Source organism: Myotis yumanensis, unplaced genomic scaffold, assembly GCF_028538775.1.
Source record: "Myotis yumanensis isolate MYYU_CA2020_CCGP unplaced genomic scaffold, mMyoYum1.0.hap1 SCAF_14, whole genome shotgun sequence".
In the NCBI taxonomy this organism is placed as follows: Eukaryota; Metazoa; Chordata; class Mammalia; order Chiroptera; family Vespertilionidae; genus Myotis; species Myotis yumanensis.
Genome location: NW_027223765.1, coordinates 36249740 through 36269657, shown reverse-complemented (window position 1 = coordinate 36269657; position 19918 = coordinate 36249740). Strand labels below are relative to the sequence as shown.

At 48.6% G+C, this 19918-nt stretch overlaps 1 protein-coding gene and 1 pseudogene across 10 annotated transcripts in view; one reads left to right on the top strand and one right to left on the bottom strand.

Moving 5' to 3' along the window:
- MTMR14 (myotubularin related protein 14) overlaps positions 1–19918 on the top strand; it is a 51757-nt gene that overhangs the window by 8114 nt on the left and 23725 nt on the right. For 4 of the 10 annotated variants that reach the window (XM_070390653.1, XM_070390651.1, XM_070390656.1 and 1 more), the window contains exons 4-9: positions 4671–4746; positions 5040–5100; positions 6816–6938; positions 7982–8055; positions 12783–12853; positions 15989–16063. In XM_070390653.1, coding sequence (XP_070246754.1) covers positions 4671–4746; positions 5040–5100; positions 6816–6938; positions 7982–8055; positions 12783–12853; positions 15989–16063 — 480 coding nt within the window. Of the gene's footprint in view, positions 1–2591; positions 2704–4670; positions 4747–5039; positions 5101–6815; positions 6939–7981; positions 8056–12782; positions 12854–15988; positions 16064–19918 lie in introns of those variants that run through there. The other 6 variants (XM_070390654.1, XM_070390652.1, XM_070390657.1 and 3 more) reach the window with 4 other exon arrangements.
- LOC138992556 (DNA repair protein XRCC3 pseudogene) lies at positions 13641–14979 on the bottom strand (annotated as a pseudogene).

The following is a 19918-nucleotide window of genomic DNA, read 5'->3' as shown; positions in this document are numbered from 1 at the left end:
CTAACGGTTTGGCTCAGTGGATAGAGCGATGGCCTATGGACTCAGGGGTCCCAGGTTCGATTCTGGTCAAGGGCATGTACCTTGGTTGTGGGCACATACCCAGTAGGGAATGTGCAGGAGGCAGCTGATCGATGTTTTTCTCTCATCGATGTTTCTAACTCTCTATCCCTCTCCCTTCCTCTCTGTAAGAAATCAATAAGATATATTAAAAAAAAGAATATATTTTTGAAAAGCATTCCCTGTCCAACAAGAATGAGCAATATTGCATACTAGGTTTGGCCTGACCCCCAAGCTCCAGATTCGTAAGGTATGTTGATATGCAAACATTGAGACAGTAAAGGCTCTGAGAAGTCTCGAAGCAGAGAGGCCTGTGTAGCTTTGTCAGGTCTGGTATTTCTCATTTGTCTGCAGACCATGAGTAAGGAACTTTCCTGAATGCATTTGGGAAATGCCACCCTGAACAGCTTAGTCCAGTGGGGTTGCTGAATAACAGATTGTAGCACTTAACCGACTAAACAGGCCTGTGAGAAGAGCCTAAGCCAACTGATTTCAGAGGGAGGGTGAGAGTTGGAGGGATTATTGAGGAGCCTTTGGCATTCTTAAACCTTTATGAGGGCTTTTCCATTAATCCTGCTCTCTTCCTTTGCACCTTCTTTCTATGCCCCTTAGCTTCCCCTGACTCGGTCGGTGTTCGCTTAATACCAGCTTACATATGTTTTATTCTAGTTGTGTGTTTGAATGTCTGTCATTTCCCTCTCTCTGCTGTAATCCCTCTGAGGGCAGTGTTCTTGTCTTCCCAGCACCTGGCAAAGTGCCCTCCGGCTTGTACGTACAGGCTCAACAGGAAGATGCTGCTCTTGGATGTAACAGTAGTGGGCCCTGTGCTAGTTTCTAGGCAGACAGAGGAGTAAGACAGTCCTTATCCTCATGGAGCTCAGTGAGTGGGGAAGGAGGACAAGTGAACAAGCAATTGAGAGAGAGATGGGGAAAAGCGCATGAATGTCTTCTGTTGTGAAATGGGGATGTGGTCCTCAGAGAAGTGTGGCACTCACCAGGTGCTCGGTTACGAGGGCGGTGGTGGCAGTCTTTATTGCCAGCAGTACTTCAGGGGCAGCTACCTCTACCACGTTGGGGAAGGGGAGTACGTTAAGTGTTTGCTTCCTGCTTCCTTCAAAGCTTAGTTCAGTGTGGCTAGTGCAACTGTGGAACTAAATGTTTAATTTTATTTCTGTTAATCCTCACCCGAGGATATTTTTCCATTGATTTTCATATATATATATAGATTTCAGAGAAGAAGGAGAGGGAGATAGAAACATCAATGATAAGAGATTCATTGATTGGCTGCCTCTTGTATGCCCCCTACTGGGGATCGAGCCTGCAACCCGGGCATGTGCCTTTGACTGCAATCAAACCTGGGACTCTTCTGTCGCAGGCCAGTACTCTGTCCACTGAGCCAAACCAGCTAGTGCTCCATTGATTTTTAGAGAGAGTGGAAGGGAGCGGGAGAGAGAGATAGAAACATCTATGTGAGAGAAACACATTGATTTGGTTGCTTTCCGCACGCACCCCAACCAGTGCCAGGATTGAGCCTGCAACCAGGGTACATGCCCTTGACCGGAATCGAACCCAGGACCCTTCAGTCTGTGGGCCAATGCTCTATCCATTAAGCCAAATTGGCTAGGGCTATTTTATTATTTTTAAGTAAGGCATGATTGACACATAAGATTCTATTAGTTTCAGGTGTACAACATAATGACTCAATATTTATATATATTGCAGAATAATCACAATAAGTCTAGCTAACTCACCACACATAGTTAACAATATTTTTTTCTTGTGATGAGAATTTTTAAGACCTATGCTCTTGCGGCCAGTGTGGGTCAGTGGTTGAGCTTTGACCTATGAACAGTTGGATTCCCCGTCAGGGCACATGCCCTGGTTGCTGGCTCGATCCCCAGTAGGGGTGTGCAGGAGGTAGCCAATCAGTGATTCTTTCTCATCGTTGATGTTTCTGTCTCTCTCTACCTCTTCTTTCCTCTCTGAAGTCAATAAAAATATATTTTTTTAAAAATCTGTGCTCTTAACCACTCTCAAATATGCAGTACAGTGTTATTAACTCTAGTACCATATTGTACATTATATCCCCGTGTCTTGTTTATTTTATAACTGGAATTTTTTACCTTTTGTGTGTGTTTAAAAAGTTTTTATTTTTTAATTATACTTGATGTACAATATTATATTAGTTCCAGGTGTACAACCCAGTAATTAGACATTTATATAACTTACAAAGTGATCACCCTGATAAGTCTAGTACCCATCTGATATCATACATAGTTATTACAATATTATTGACTATGTTCTCTATGCTATACTTTACATCCCCATCACTATTCTGTAACTACCATTTATACTACTACTTTTTAAAAAAAATATGTTTTATTGATTTTTTAAGAGACAGCGATCAGGAATTAAATTCTGCAATGGTGTACAGCTTTCCCCAGGCACTAGGAAGGTGGAGGTTGGTGCTCCACTTGGCGAGTTGGCCAGCTCACCTGCTCTTTTCTATCTGGCTAGTCCTCTGGCTGCCTCAGTTACCAAAAGACAAGGACAAATCAAAGGGATATGGGAGAACTGGAGCAGAAAGAGGTATCTGAACCATCAACAATTCAAGAAACGGTCTCAGAGCTCAACCACCAAAGGAGGGTATGCGCCCGCTCTGAAAATATTTAATAGAAAAATGACAAAGGAGAGTGAGATTTGGTGCCAGCAGCTTAGATGATGGGAAAGGGTGGGCATGATAACACATGCCCCCTTACCTTCAGGGTCTTTGACGCTTCCTGCTACCGCTCTCTACTCTGCTGCTCTTAATTTTTGGCTGGCGCCTTAGCACAGGGGCTCTTAACAAGGGCTGGAGATGGGTCCGTGGATACACTTGGGAGGAGAGTCCAGAAACCCCTGAAATGTAGGGAAACTGGTGTGTCCATTTTTTTTCTGGAGAAAGTCTGTTTTCATCAGATTTTCAAAATGCTTTTGGATCTAGAAAAAGTTAAGCATCCTCTGTCAGAGTTCATCCTGCGTAGGCCAGCAGGAATCCCAGCCCAAGCCCTTAGACTTGAGACAACCTTCCCACTAATCTGTTCTTGCCCCCAACATTGAAGAGCACCCCACCCAGCCCCAGGTTAAATCCAGGTTGCTCTTCTATTACCTCCCCCTTCCCCAGGCTGCCACTACCTCAGAAAGCAAGAAGTTCCCACTTACACCCCTTTCCTGTAGGAGCACAGCTGTTTCCTCCCATTAGCTTACAGGTAGAGAAGGTGAGGCATTGTTTTGTGGTCTTCCTGAGACCCACTTTACATTGAGAAATGGCTTCACCCTCTCTGTCACCTTGCAGCTTCCGTTCTCTAGTGTAATCACCCAGCCACCCTGACTGCCACCTCCAGTCTTTGGCTAAACTCTGGGCTGGCTTGCTTCCCCAGCCCCAGGTATCTTCTCCCATTCCCAACCCTACTAGATCTCCTGGAACACAATTTAATTAAAGATGAAGCCTTAAAATTAGATGCATTGAAGTTCATGCCAGTTGGTGGTTTCTAGAATTCTAGCTCTCAAAATACTCCTTCAGTGATGAGGAAAAGAGTAGAAGAATATGTAAGCACATCTATAGCTACATTTCCTTAATACTGAGAAGAGAAAAGAAATAATATATTTAATTTAAAAAAGCCCCCAAGTATTTCTCCCTTAATTGGCCCTCCTGCTTCAAAGGTTGCCCACCCAGCACTAAACAGTTCCAGGTAATCATAAGCCCATAGGCTTTGGAGGTAGGTGGGTCTAGATCAGATCTCATTGTGTGACCTTACGCATTACTTCACCTGCCTGTGCCTATGAAGCAGCAACAATGTCTGCCCCATCGACCTCATGGGCTCATGAAAACAGTGAACAGATGGTGTAACCACCAAGTCTTACCCAAGTACACGTGTGACAACCTCTAAATCTATCACAGTAGTAACATTCTGGTGCCACTCGTCTGGGGAGATACCCCCTTGACAGAAGCTGTAGATTAAATATAGGCCTCTTTCCAATTGACTGCTGTGGCCTTGATGCTGATAAGGTTTCAATGAGTGCTCCTGCACCCATTTTGCTGGAAGAATCAGAGGAGTTCAAGTGTTATTTTAACTGCATACTTCAGAAAACTGACTGTTGATCAAAGTGTACTAACCTCCAGTTATAAGACAAAGAAGTTCTGTGTGGATCTAACATATAGCATGGTGATTATGGTTATACTTGAAAATTGCAGAGAGATGATTTTTTTTAGAGAGAGAAACAATTTGTTCCATTTATGTATGCATTCATTAGTTGATTCTTGTACGTGCACTGACCGAGATCGAACCCACAACCTTGGTGTATCAGGATGAGCTACCTGGCCAGGGCTAACGAGAGATGAGTTTAAATGTTTTTACCAGAAAAAAAGAAATGCTGATTATGTGACATGATGGAGGTGTTAACTAGCACTATGGTGGTAATGATTTTGCAATATATGAGAGCATCAAATTAACATGTTGTATACCTTAAACTTACATAACGTCATGTCAGTTATATTTCAGTTAAGCTGGGAAAAACAAAAACAAAAACACCCAGAAAACCATCTAACCCTGAAAATTCTGTTTCTCTCCCAGCACATTTGCAGGTCGGCCACGCTGGCTGGATGGGGGGAGCTATATGGACGAACTGGCTACAACTATATTTTCTCAGGTGAATGTTAAGCTGTGTCCTCTGTGACTTAAGAACAAGAGCTCAGTCATATAGAATAGCCACCCCGAGCCACAGTGGCATGTGGGAGCAAGCTGGGGAGAGACTAGGCCTTCTTTTGTCACCCGAGGAGATGTTTGGGATAGAAGACCGCCAGTATATGGGGCATCTGGTGCTGAAAAGACACAAGGGCTACCAGTAGGGGTGGAGCTGGTGGGGGGCAGGCTGGTCAGGACTTCCCTGGGTGGAGTCCCTGGAGCCACCACCTCAGTGCTGACAGACTATCTCTCTGGCAGGGGGTGCAGATGATGCCTGGGCGGATGCAGAGGACATCACAGAGGAGGACTGTGCTCTTCGGTCAGTGCCAGGTTGTTATGGGTCTGGGCTGGTGTTGGGGTCGGGTGTTGACCAGTGGTGGCCCTTTTCATACTGATTCAAATTCATCCCTGGTCCAGGTGAGTGGATTGGCTCCCTTCCTCCCACTGCTAAGTCCATATTATAGGGTTGTTGAAGTCCATCATGTGGCTTCACACCAAAGCACACTTTATTGAATATATGAGCAGTCTCTTTTCACCCTGGCTCACATCAGGATCCCAGAGATAATGTCCTAGTCCAGGCACCTGTGTGTGTGTCTTTAAGCCCTACAGTTTCCAGGTTGTGGCCAGGGTGGTGACGGCCAGCTTGCCGGCCAGGTGTCACACAGCACATTTGGTACTGAGGCACAGGGCAAGCACTTCAGTACCCACGTGAGAGATGTAGAGAGAAGCTCCATAGCTTTATGACTGGTGGCATAAGGGTACTTGGTATAAACGAGTATCTTAGGTCCTCGCCGGTTTAGGTCAGTGGATAGAGCGTTGGCCTGTGGACTGTAAGGTCCCAAGTTCAATTCCAGTCAAGGGCACATAACTTGGTTCCAGGCTCCTCCCTGACCCAGGCCCTGGTTGGGGTGTGTGCAGACGGCAACCAATTCATGTGTTTCTTTCACATCGATATTTCTGTCTTTCCCTCTCTCTTCCACTCTCTAAAAATCAATGGAAAAATATCCTCGGGTGAGGATCAAAAACAAACAATCAGACAAACAAGTATCTTAGGCCTCCGTAAAGGCAGGAAATGGGCAGGTTCACACTGTTCTTACGTCTTTCCAAATGTTCTTAGAAAACAGCAGTATAGGATATTGTGGAAAAGGGCCTTCGCATGGTCTGCACCACATTGGTATTCTTTAACTGGTATCAAGTGTCTCTGGAATGCACATGAGCACCCTAGTAAGATCAGCTGCCCCACATCATGGCTCAGTCCCTGGAAGGCCTCATGCTGTGCCTGGGGTTCTGCCTGTGAGTCCGAGAGCAGCGGCCTGGCTTGTGCTCAGGAATGTTTGGCTCTTCCCCCGAGATCAGACAGGCCTTCTTCCACAGCATATACTTTTTGGTGAGTCTGCTAGGGACAGTTAAGCAGTGGACATAAAAAAAAAAAATTAGTGGGGACTGTTTACTCACTCTACTTTTGCCTTAATCTGTGTGACTGATCAAAAAGGGGATTAAGAAGATTCTATCTTTCTCCTGACTTCATAGGCCTGCTAAGGAGAAGGAATTCACTTGCTAGTATCTCACAGCCAGTTGATAAGATAGCTTTAAAAAGTCCATCTGCCATCAAGAATTTCAGTCTGTTCTGATATGAGCAAGCCATGGCTAAAAATGGTCATAAAGGTGGAGAGATATAAACTTTAGTGGAAGCTCAAATACTCTATCAGCCATCAGCTTGCTGCTTTTTAGAACTTGGAGATTATTTTGGATCTTCTGGCTTAATGTCAAGCTGGGCCAAAAAGCATTTCCCTGGTTCAGGGCTGCAAATTGCTTCTTTGAAATGCATCTCAGAGGAGGTAATCTCTTAGAAAGTCACCTTCTCCATACCTTTTCTAGAACCAGTTTTCCTGTCTTCCCTTCCCTCCATTTTCTGGAGAAGGGGAACAATTTCTTGCCAATAACATCTGTATTTCTTTGAACAAGCTCACCAACCCCCAGTTTTTTTCTGAATGTGTGTGCAGTGCAACTTCTCCCTCTGGCTCTCTGTTTCAGAAGTTCCGACACACATCTTTTTGATAAGGTCAGAGGCTATGACATCAAGCTGCTTCGGTACCTGTCAGTCAAATACATCTGTGACCTGATGGTAGAGAACAAGAAGGTGAAGTTTGGCATGAAGTAAGTACAGGGCACCCACTGTGAAATGGGCAGAAGCGATGTGTTCACAGGCTTTCGGGCTGGTGGTAGTACATAGCGGTTACTGAGGGCTCACCACGTGCCAGGCCTTGTGCTAAGAGCTTTCTGTCATCCTTTCATTGTACCTGCACACAGCCCTGCAACAGGTTCTAGTGTTGCCCGTCTTGCAGGCAGGAAACTGAAGCACAGAGAGGTTAAATAACTTGCTCAAGTTTGTCCAGAGAGTAACGAAGGAGCCAGGAGTCTCTAACCTGTGCTCTGCTGCCTCCTCTGAGACACCCTTGAAGGTTTTCCTTTGGCTCCAAGTTCTGCACCATCTCCAATAGATTAGAGGCTCTTTTGTAGTGGAACAATAACAACAAAAATCAGTGTATATTCAATTTTTACTTCACATATGGACCAAAGTCTTCATGTGATAAGGCAGAACTTGAAAAATTGGAACCCTTGTGAGGGTGATGAAATTGTAGATTTTCTGAAAATTTTTAAATAATATTGACTTTTAATTTTGCTGAGGTTAACCTAGAAAAGAAGACATACTGAGGTTAAGTTACAATTCAGCTCTACAGATATCTGAATATCTCTTATCCCTCCTGCTCACTCTGTCAGGACAGTCCCAAGTCTTTACCCTTCAGATGCTGTTTGTTCCCCCTGTTTAGGAGTGTCCTCAGGGAGTATTGAGGTGAGAGCCCCCAAAGTTATTTGGCTCTCATCTTACACCACCTTACAGGTTAAAGTGGCTGTGCTGTCTTCACCTGTGCGACTTAGGTGGAAGGTTGTTCTGCAAATTTAGGTTCTGGTTGTGGTTGCTGCAGTGTTAGAGGGAGAGTAACCTCTCTCGCTTGATATGTTAGGGTAGGGGCAGCTACATTTCTTAATTGTTCAAAGTAAACTCTGCTGAAGGAAATCATCGGTAACTCTAAAGAGTAGTTTGTTTAGCAAGAGGTTCATTTAAGTTCTTATAATACTCATTGGGGAATGGTGTGTCTGTGTTGTGATGTCATAACACATTATGTCCTGTCTTGTAGTGTAACATCCTCCGAGAAGGTGGACAAAGCCCAGCGCTATGCCGACTTCACTCTCCTCTCCATCCCGTATCCAGGTAGGGAGTCCTTTCAAGGTCTAGTCAAGTGACAGGCGTCCAAGGACCGGGGCTCTCGGAGGCCGTCTGTAGGCCTTTTCACTTTGTGTCCCAGAGCTTTCTGGGAGGATCTTGTCTGTCAGCATAGCACACCATGGCTCCCATGCATAGGCGGTTACACTCAGGGTAGGGCACTGCCCTGGAAGAGGCTTTCCACTTGCAGGGGCCCAGAGATTGAGTTCTGGCTCAGGTACTCAACTACCATAACCTTGAGTGAGTTACTTCACCTCTCTGAGCCTGAGGCTTTCTCAGGTGTCATTTGGAGCTCAGTACGGCTTAACTCAGGGTTTTGTTGTGAAGATTAGATGAGATCATGTTTATCAATGTGCTCTGTGTAGGCAAGGTAGAAAATGACATTGTGAGTACTCAGGGTCACCAACAAATCATGTAGTCTGGCCCCAGCGGACGTGACCCTTTTTGCAAGGCTCTTCTGGTAGTAGGAGAATATCATTGCTATACCCCCAGTTGCACGTAGTTGTACGCAGTTGGTGGTGTCCTGACCATGTTGCAGAGCACTTTGGTGTGCATAGAGCTAGCTAGCTGCATTTGTCTCCGGCGCACAGACATGTGTGCGACCTATGACGAGGGCAATATTCTATGCACTGGATACTAAAGCTGTATTGGTCCAGTTGGCAACAGTTAAGCTAGCTGGCTATACCTGTTTGTTCAGCCAGGGAGTCCAAGAAGCCCCAACAGCAGTGTAAGACTGTCAACAAACAGCAGGAAGTATACTCTTTCTCCTTGAAACCTCTCTCCTGCTTCTCAGCACCAGCCTCTGCCTTTAGTCCTGTGCTGGACCTTGTCTCCTCATCTTGGAGCCACGTAGACAATAGCAAGGCCAGACCAGTGACAGCAGGTTGCTGTATAGCCAGGAGGCCTTCTCATTAGAACTACAAGTTCATCTAGTGCCTGGCAGGGAGAGTGAATCTTCATCAGTGTAAGTTCTTCATCAGTGACCCCGGATGGCCTGGTACTCTTACAACGGCTTCCACCGCAGTCTCTCCTCATTCTTCTCTGCCAGCGTAGCATTTGGTGCCATGAAGAGCTGGGCTTGAGTCCCAGCTGTAGCACCATGTATCCTTGAACAAGTCCCTTAGGCCTTCTGAGCATCTGTTTCGTCCTAAAATGAAGATAATGGTGCTCATTTCAGGTTAAAGTGCCAGACCCATCCCTGACAGGAGCTTGGTAAACACCAGGCCAATGACGGGTACCTGGGAGGAAAGACTCAGAGCAGCTCCTCTTCCCTAAGAGCACTTTGGGCAAATGCAGACCATGGCAGTAATGCCATGAGCTTGCCAGCAGCAGAGCTGCATCTGGGCAGGAGTGTGCCAACCAGGTGTCCACTCAAGCTGTCAGGTAGAGCTTGGTTTCAGACCAGGCTCGTGACTCCCAGGAGATGTTTTGGGGGGACTTCACAGACTGAAGTTCTCTGCAGAACAGGAAATGTCCACATTGCCTGAGGAACCAGACATTACTTTCTTTGCTTATGTTTAGGTTCTAAGTAGGACTTAATTACAAAAAGTAGTTTTGCCAGAAGTTTGAGAACCACTACTTCAGAACAATAGCACAATATTCTTTCTGTGGTAGTTTAACAACTTGTTACAGGACTCCCAAAATGTTAGCACACTTTGACTCAGTTATTCATTAGGCCATAATCCTGCCAACTTGGGGATAAAGATGTTCATCACAGTGTCTGTTGATACCAGCAAAATGTGGGAAATGTTTTCATTAATCAGAATAATGAATGTGTAATTGATGATACAGCCATTGATAGAATGGAATATTACATAGTCATAGAAAAATGCTTTAACTTTTTGACATGGAAAGATGCTAAGCAGGATACAAGATTATATAAAGTAGTCCCCCCTTATTTGTGGTTTCATTTTCTGAAGTTTTGGTTATCCATGGCTAGCCACGGTCTGAAAATATTAAATGGAAAATTCCAGGAATAGACAGTTCATAAGTTTTAAATTGCATGCCATTCTGAGTAGTGTGATGAAATCTCACTATCCCTCTCTGTCCTGCCCCGGATGTGAATCATCTCTTTGTTGAGCATATCCACAATATTTATGCATCTCAACTATCAGATTAACTGTCATGGTAGCACAGTGCTTGTGTTCAAGTAACCCTTATTTTACTTAATTATGGCCCCTAAGCATAAGGGTAGTGATGTTGGCAATGCAGATATGCCAGAGAGAAGCTGTAAAGTGTGTGTATGTATAGTACATACACACTGTAGTACTATAGTACAGTTTCAGCTATGTAAGGGGAAGGGTGCCTGCACAATGTTTATATGCTGCATCTAAAAATGTTTGTATATTACATCTGATAGTTTATGTATTGAGGGGGATTAATAAAAATAAAGCCAAAAGGGACATACGTAATATTCAACAATAAAAATTTATTTTTAAAAAAAAAGCCAAGGATGGGAGAGTTGCCATTGCACATGCAGAAAAGGGGACAGGAGAACTTCTTTTTAAAAAAATATATATTTTTATTGATTTCAGAGAGGAAGGGGGAGAGAGAGAGATAGAAACATCAATGATGAAAGAGAATCATTGATCGGCTGCCTTCTGCACGCCCCACACTGGGGATCGAGCCTGCAACCAGGCATGTGCTCTGACCAGGAATCAAACTGTGATCTCCTGGTTCATAGGTCGTCGCTCAACCACTGAGCCATGCTGGCTGGAGAAGCACATTTAATTGCTATACTTACGTTCTTGAATTTCTTCACGTGCCTGTATCACTTCATAAAAAGGAAAAGAAACAAAATTACCATTATGCAAACCAAGTCATAAAATATACTTTGCTGAGGTTGAGGAGTCTCAGCTGAGCCCTCTAATGACTTTGAAGCCCAGACAGGAACTGTGATGGTATCAATTCTAGTTCTGTCCAACCAACTTGAGCTTAGACTGGCCCTTGAAAATGGGAAGTGTTCTGGGAGCACTTCCTTCAGGGACCGAAATAGATGGGACGAAAACTCGCAGCACGAGTTTAATTTGTCTCCTCCTTGAGTGCAGCTGTTCTCACCCCACTTTTGGTCCCATTCCTCTTGCCTCTCAGTGTGTTCAGAAGCCTGTTCCGGTGATGGATGTTAGAAATTGCCCTGGGTACTGAGTCTATCTTAATTCTATTTTTTTCTCACAAAAAATTGCTTCTGCATCATAGGCCAGTCAGAGGTCCTTCTAGAGCCTGCAGTGTTGATCTGAGCAGCTTGGGTTTAGGGAGAAAACCCTTCACTGAGAGAGAATTATGTCTTCTAAACCTGGGCTCATAAGCTCAGGGCCCCTGTCTGATCTTTGCATTTCTTCTTTCTCCCAGTGAGGTTCCCAGGAATAGGCTGGAGTATTAGAGCTGGGGATTGTTTCCTGACTTCTGAGTCAGTGAGGTTTGGGGGATTAGAGTGCAAAGTGTGTGTGGGATGAGAGCCAAGTCTGTAAACATGTGACCTTCATTTCCAAAGGAGCCTTTTCTTTCTTCCCTGGGTGACCTCTGACAGGAATTTGGCCCAAGAGTAACTGGAGAGTTCCATGTTAATATTTTTGGCTTGTAGCCACTTCCACAGAATTTGAACAACTATTTCGCCTTTGGGGACCTCACCAAACAGACCTGTGGCCAAAGCCATGTGCCCTCCAAAGTTTGTGTTGGCCCTGCTTGAGGAACTGAGAGTAACTTCAGGAAGCTACTCTCAAGATGCCTTCTCCCATTCTTGTGGCTCGAAGCCACAGCAGCCCAAGGATGTCCCTGTGTAATGGGGTGAGAGCAAGCCGCAGCTTTCCTGAGTCATGCAGCTGACTGTAAGCTGGGGCTGGCACTGTGGGCTCTTGTTGCAGCAGCAGCATGATGTTAATGTGCTGCCATTTGAATGCCACTTGTACCAGAGCTGTGCTAGGTGTTTTATATGTGTTATTTCGCTTTATCCTTAACCATGTTACAAATGAGAAAATCAAGGCTTAGAGAATTTAAACAACTTGTTCGCTGTCCCAGAGCTAAGCCAAAAGCTGAGATTTGAAGCTGGGAATGTTGCCTAAGCCCTTTCTCTCAACTTTTCCTCTCTATATTCCTGAGGATTTGCCCTAGTGGAGTTTCTTATCATTTTTTCTAGCAAATGATACGGAAAGCACATCTTGGCCAGGTTTGTTGGAGCTGGACTTGTCTCTCGACCACCTGTCACATTTCAGGCACTGTGTGTGCCCTTTCCAGTACATTAGTGTTCAGCCCTCACTGAAAGCCTGCGAGGTTGGTGTCAGAGCGGAGGGAGAGTGATCTGTAACTACATAAATTGCCGAGATAGTGCTGACAGGACTCAAATTGTAAACCATGCTTTTGTTTGCTGGCTGTTGACACTTCAGGGGCATGTAGGACAAGGGACCTGAAACGAGAAAGTTGTAACCAATAACTCCATCAGTGAGTACAGATGGAGAGAGATACAGAGAGGTATGCAGGCAGGTCATACATCCTTGGGAAGGCATGTAACTGGAAACCAGACTAGCTCGGAGGCTTGTTCCCTGTCTCTCGCCTGCCCATTCCAGTTCCCTCCCCCTACCCCCACCCCCAGGTCAACTGTGGCTTCACCTGGGGCCTACCATGTGGAGAAGCTGGTGGCCCCCTCATTCCTGCAGCACTCGGGGCATCTCAGGAGACTAGGCTAGAAAGAGTGGTGTCATAACTCTGCCCTTCTTTTCCAGGCTGTGAATTTTTCAAGGAATATAAGGATCGGGATTACATGGCTGAAGGGCTCATTTTTAACTGGAAGCAGGTATGAACAATATTTGTCAACTTGGGTCTTCCCCCCCTCCCCCGCATTTGCAATTGTTTGTTATGTCATTACAAAAATAAAGCCTCGCTTCCCGCTGTGAAGCCCTGCACCTCTGTGGAAAGGTTCTCCTGATGCGGGCGCCAGCCCTGTGGGCGCCTTCTCTTCCACACCTGCCCCCCACCTCGCAGGGCACAGGACACATAGGGAATGTGATGACATTTAAAATGGGTCTTCCTGCCACAGAAAGGTGTCGAAACAGCGTGGTCCTGTCCCAGGGGTGGCCGCCCCCTGGCCCCCCCAGAATTGGCAGCGGCTGGGGTTGGGGTGCTGAGGGGGAGGGGTGGCAGGTCCCTGGCTGTTCGGTGGCCCCCTTTCTCTGGAGGTACAGGCGCCGCCTCCGGGGCTGGGACGCAAACAGGAGCAAGGGTCACTCACTCAGGACCTGGCCGGCCAAGAGCGAGTCACAGGGACAGGTCCCAGGGCATAGCTGTGCCCACTCACACGCCAGGCAGCACATGAGGTGCCTTTGCATGGAGCAGATGGGGTGGAGACAGACTCGGCTCTGCCCAGATGGAGGCCATGCCCTTGGGCTGGGCAGCCACAGCCCCTGGTGGCCCCTGGGCCCTGCGTCCCACCACCAGCTGATCAGAGGGGCAGGACCTGTGCTGACATGGGCCCTGCTTTCACGGGAAGCAAGGCCCTGGCCACGGCGAGGAGCTGGGCCTGTGTGGCCCTGCCAGGCATCCTGCTGGGTCCCGCCAGCACCCAGGACGGGCAGGGCCTGCCTCTAAGGAGTCTCCTGTGCCCGGGACGGTTTTCCTGGCAGATAGGCCAACCTCTCGCAAGACGCCTGGCAGTCGACCCAGCAGGGGCTGGTGGCAGAGACAACACAAAAGTAAAAGACCCTTCCTAAACCCCCGCTTCGGAATGGGGCGGGCAAGAGCTGCTCCTCGTGCAGGGCCTCCCTCGTGGCCCATGCAGTGGGCCGTGCTCCTGGCCACCGGGGCGAGGAAGGCGCTGGCCCCAAGGGGCCTGAGCTGACCTCAGGACCTGGGAGGCCGAGGAGGCGGCTTTCCTGGTCAGCAGGACTGGGTCCCGGCCATTCTCCTCGCACGCCCTCTGTGCTGACTGTGTAGGAACAGGAGGAGGGGGGCAGGTGAGGGGTGAAGACCACCCTCAGGGTGCGGCCCCTCGGGGTGCTGCCAGTTGGCCACCAGCCTCATGAGCAGCTGGTCAGACCAGGCGATGCCGAGGGCTGGAGCCAGGCGCTCCCCCGGGGCCCCAGGCGTTCCACGTACCTCCACGGCCTCCGTCACCTGGTTGACAGAGCATGGGGCTCTGGAAGGTGCAGCTCAGCCTGTGCAGCGTGGCCCCCAGCGCCTGCAGAGCCCGGGCCCCTCAAACTCGCAGCGGAACGGGGCCACCACTGAGTCGATGACCACCAGGCACGCTGTCCCCTGCGACAGCAGCAGGGGCACCTTCCTCCACACGCACTCCAGCAGCGCGCCCACGTCAGGCATGTGCTCCATGAAGATGTAGTCACCAAAGTTTATCTTCACCACGTTGCCCGGAGCATCTGTCCGCAGACGCCGCTGCTGCGTGATGAGCTGCTGCAGGCGCCTGTCAGGGAACGCATCCTCTGTGCACACATACACGGCCCTGGCCATCAGGCCTCCCAGCTGCCGCTGGAGCTGCACGGCCAGGCAGAGCTGCAGCAACAGCTGGGTCTTCCCTGCCAAGCTGCTGCCAGCCAGCTCAGTGATGCTGCCCAGGGGCAGGCTCCCGCAGAGCAGCCCGTCCAGCACCGGGCAGCCCAGGCTCAGGTGCGGGTGCTGCTCAGGGCAGCGCCCCTTCTGCCGGTGCAGGTCCCATGCTGTGCAGAGGCTGCCTCTCTGCAGGTGCGAGCAGACAGTCCTCAGCAGGTGCTGCACGTCGGGGCTGAGAGGCCGGTCAGCCACTGCAGGTTTGGTCCAGAAAAGTGCAAAACCTCCTTCGTGGATTTCGGTTTGGCTTTCTTCATTGCAGCGATAATTCTGGGATTCGGGTCCAACTGATCCAAATCCATTTTTCAGGGTGTTAACCACAAAGACGAACAATTTCCCAGGGACACAGATTCTATGCGCTAGGGTCAGTCAGACCACCCAGCGGCTCCTTTGCTACAGATCAGCCAGCCCACGGTTGGATACAGCACTCGACAGGGACTCCACAGGGCAAGGCTAAGGCAACACCTGTTGGAGCCAGCGTCTGGTAACACAAACTCAAATGAAGTGTCTTTTGTATCCTCCGCTTTAATTTCCCTTGAATGCATTTCCATGGGGCATCTGGCTGGGCAGCAAAGGACATGTGGTGTCCTCACATGGCTGGACAGGGAGACCATCTTCAGGATCCTGGATCTCTGAGGACAAGGACAGGTGGGAAGAGTGACCACCCCAAACATTGCCTCCAGGGCAAAGAGCACCTCTCACCCCACGGCTCCTGGACTGCTGCCATCACCCCAACCGGGGCTGGGCTGTGCGCCTCCTCCAGACCCTTGCGTGAGCGCTCCACCATTCACCTTCAACTTGGGTCTTATGTTTCTTTGTACAGGGAAACTATGGAGAACAGCTAACTCTTTTTTTGGAGAAAACGAGTAATTTTCTTCTCTTCCCTAAATGAGTCTCATTTTTTTCTCTCCTTCTTGTATGTACATGTTCACATTCACATCATTTATACTTTCCTTTTCCCCTTTAATTTCTCCCTTTTCTGTAAAGGTGTTTTCAGGGACAAAATAGGAAAAGTCCTTCCTCTTTGCTCTGCCATCTGTGTCAAGAGTGGGACCAGCATCTGTTCCTTCCCCAGTCGGTGGGAGCAGGCCACAAGAGCCTGCTGGAGGCTGAACACAGGTCGATCACATCTGTCTCAGCGGTAAACAGTCGAGCCGCCAACCAAAAAGCTCCACTCAGCTGCAATATCCGGTCCCTTTCACTTTAAGCTCTTACTTCCAGGGTAGCACAGGCATCTGGCTCAGAGCGGGCAAGCACTATGGAGGGACATCCTGGCTGCCTGTGGTAGCCACTTCAGGGCCACAACTTGCCCTGTCACCAGGGCTTCTCCTGATGGCCAGTCCAAATCTCACGTGTCTTTTTCTGTCCCCAGGACTACGTCGATGCCCCATTGAGCATCCCCGAGTTCCTGACTTGCTCTCTGAACATTGACTGGAGCCAGTATCAGGTGAGGGCCTGACTCGAGCAGGGCAGAGTAAGGGAAGGGGCCAAGGGGACGCTTGGTGCCAGTCCCTCGTGCAGATACCTGAAGGCTGGCTGGTGCCCTCTAACCTGCACTGCCTAGGGAAGGAGGAACTGCTCATCTCACTCTCTCTCCTGATTTGCTCTCGGCCCAGAAAATCTAAGCTTTCTGAACGTGACTCAAACATTTGTGTCCACCAGGGGGTTCTGTTTCCAGAGGACCTCGTTGTGTCTGCTTTCCAGCTCTGGGCTTTAGTAATTTTTTTCATTTTTCCTTTTAAATGTGTGTTCTGCCAGAGGAAGTGCAGAGCTGCCTGACCTCATTTGATTATAAAAACTTCAAAATTACTTCTATTGTGCTCCTCTCTGTCGCCGGCTACCATGGAAGAGGCCCCAGTCTTACTGGCTGGATCCATCTGTCTACTGTGTTTTGTCTGTACAAGTCCAAAGGCATCAGCAGTTCCTTGCCACTGGCTTCAGCCTTGTTTTCCCTGTCTGTTCCCTCTGCCTGCTGACACACTGCCTTCAGGATTTGGCTCAGTGTCCATTCCAGGAGGACTTCCCTGATGTCGTCTCCCCACACCTGGAGGGTCACATACCTATATCCACATTCCCGTTGACTCCTAGGCATAGTTATCATGGAATTTTCCACTGAACTGTGGTCACTGGTTTAGAGATCTGCTTCCCCGTCTCTGGTAGACTGAGCTCCAGGGGGGGATGGGGAGCCGCTGCCTGTGCATGCCCTGCACAGAACCTCGAGCTGGAAAGGCCGAGCCAGTGAATACCTGAGAAACCTCCTGTCTCTCTCCTCTCTTCCTCCGCCCCCAGGTCTGACGTTTCCCATCCAGCCCTGAGGTCTCTCAGAGAGGCCCAGCGCACCTCTTAGGCAGCTGTGTGCTCCCATATGATCTTGCACTGTTTTCCTGGTAGCAGGTGGTGTGTAAAGATAGAGGTTTTGCTTCTTTTATCTTATACATCCAGCCCGTAATCACAAAGCAGATGTTCCATGACGATTTGAGTGAATGAGAGTGGTGTCAGGTCTTCTCTATGCAGGTGTTTCTACAAGGGCGTGTTAGGAACGACAGCAGGCCAGTATTTGTTGTGCCCCAGAAGCCTGGAGAAGGAACAGGTTCGGGGGCCCTGCTGCCTGGTCTCAAGTCCCAGACTACCTGGGCAGAGTGAGTGGCCAAAGGAACCTGCAGGCTTCCTTCATAATTTATTATATGCAGAGGTCTCAAGCAGGCCCTACCCCAAGCCACACTTATTCTTCCTTCTGGCACATCGTTCTCCTTATGTGGGTACAAACTAGATCTGATAAACTGCTTACTCATCAAGTAAGGTGCAACTGTAGGGGTTCGATACATTGACACTGCCAAGGACGTTTGTTTCTCTAGAAAGGAGTCTTGTGTGTGTGAGGAGGAGTTCTGCTGAGTAGATAGAAGCCCTGGATCTAGGCCCCGCTTGCTCAGCCTTTCTCGCAAGGCTCGGTGGCCTTGAGCAAGTGTCCTCAGTTCTGACAGTGGAGTTAACTCCTATTTCAGCATTGTGGCGAGGTTCAAATATGATCACTGTGAGAAAGTGTCCTCTTAACTGAAATGCCAGACTGATTTTTGTGATAATAATTAAGAACTAGGCTACTTACTAGCTTGCTAGCTCAAGGGAGTGAACACTATTAACGTTCCAGGCACAGAAGTAGAAGGGCAGGGCTTCCTCTCAGAATTCCAGCCTCCCCAGTTGCTCAACTGGTTGGTCTCATGGGCTTCCTACCATCCTCTTCTTTAGCCAGGTGTGGTTTCTGGCCTTTTAGCCCCTTCACATGGGGGTCCAGGACTCCCCATTACTCCTCATCTCATTCATCATTCACTCATTAGCCCACTGCCCGGTTACCCAGGCCAGGCCTCTTGGTGATCTGCATCTGCATCACCTTTTGCAAGTATCCCTTTGGGCAGCCATCTCAAACTCAAGCTGGACAAACTGGCCACAGCCTATGGTGCTGCCAGACCCTCCACCACTCACCTAGATGCTCAAACTCAAAAATTGGGTGCTTTTCTCCCCCCACGCCCATTGCCATATCCCATCAATTCTTAAATCTCTGTCCCTGGTGAAACTCTCAAGTTCTTCTTGCCTCCCTCTCTTAGCCTAGTCCAGGCCACTGTCATCTCAGAGAATCTCATGTCTGAATGTGGGCTTATTGAGGATTAACTGGAAACAGTGAATGTAAAGCGCTTGAATAGGACCTCACAGATAGCAATACTCAAATCATGGAGCAAGGTCTTCATAGTCATCCCCTTCCCTAAAACCCACCAATGACTTTATTTATTGATTGATTTCAGAGAGTAAGGGAGAGGTAGAGAGAGATAGAAACATCAATGATGAGAGAGAATCATTGATTGACTGCTTCCTGCACACCCCACAATGGGGATCCAGCCCACAACCCGGGCATGTGCTCAACCACTGAGCCACGCAAGCCAGACGCCCACCACTGACTTTAGTCCAGGACCCTTCTGTGGCCCACCAGCTGCCATGTCCCAGCCTTGTTCTTGTGGATGGCCAGCCTCTCCTCCAGCCACACTGGCTTCTTTTAGCCCCTGAGGGAAGAGTCTTTCCAGGTTTGCACATGCTGTCCTGTCTGCCAGAAACACTTGTCCGCTTTCCCTCTCTTCTTATTTTCATGTCACCACCTCCAAAAAGTGCTCCCTAATGCTCCCCGTGGATCAGGCCAGGCTCACCCCACCAACTACATGGTCCCGCAGCATCCTAGAGGTCTTCTTTTCGTCAGTCCACCTGCAGCAGTTCACTTGCCTTCCCTCTTCTGCAGCCCTGTGAGGGCTGAGGTCATTGTTCATGGTGTCCCAGGGCCAGCCCCTTAGTGGTGTCCACAAGTGGGAGAGCACTTGTGGCAAGACACGTGTGGTCTTGCTGCTCTCCACGCGACCAGATTGAATCCACAGAGGTCTGCTTTTTCTTTCTGTGCCCTAAGACCCTTCCAGTGTCTGCTTCTCAAGCTAGCCCCTGACCGTGAATAGTCCCTAAAGCACTACGCCTTGGAGATGCAGAGATGCCAAAATGGCCTCTGTCCTTGCTGGGCTCAATGTAGAAGAGGCAACAAAATAGCCATCACCTGCATAATAGAGGTGTTGACCAGTGGCCACAGAAGAAGACTGTAGAGATGATGAGCTTTCCAGTCAGGGGGAAGAGTACTGCAGCCAAAAAACATAAGACGCCTGGTGCTCACCTCCACACTCAGAGACTTCGTGGATCTTGTCGGATAAGAGAGTCAGGTTAGCCTAGATTTTAGTGCATTTCCCAGGTCTTCCTCACATCCTGCAATCTCCTCAAACTTTTGTATCTTTGGTATTGTAGGAAAAGTCCCTGCAGTGTAGCATGCGACTTAGAATGTGAACTTCGAAGTCTGGCAGGGCTGGGTTCATGCCCCAGCTCAGCTTAGCTCTGTGACCTTGAGCCTCTACCAAGCCATCGCCCCAGCCTATGGTTCCTCTCCCAGCACTGAGCTCATTGTGAATTTGCTGCCTCTCCCTGGTTGTCAGTGTCCCCTTTGAATAACCACCTAGTTTTGGTCCTTGTTCGGTCCTGCCCACTCCTGGCTGCTGCAGTCTTCCCCCAGCCCACCTGACTTCCCTGGGCTTTGTGCTACATAGCTCCTGCCTCCTGCTCCTGCTCTTCCTCACACTTCGAGAATTACAGCTCTGAGGAAATCTGTTGGCAGTGGTGTGTCTGACACGCTTGAGCCAGATGAGTGGAGACCCTGTGCTCCTGCGGGTAATAGCTTTATTAGTGCAGCACTGTCTCTGGAGCTGCTGAAAGTGGGTCAGAACTCACC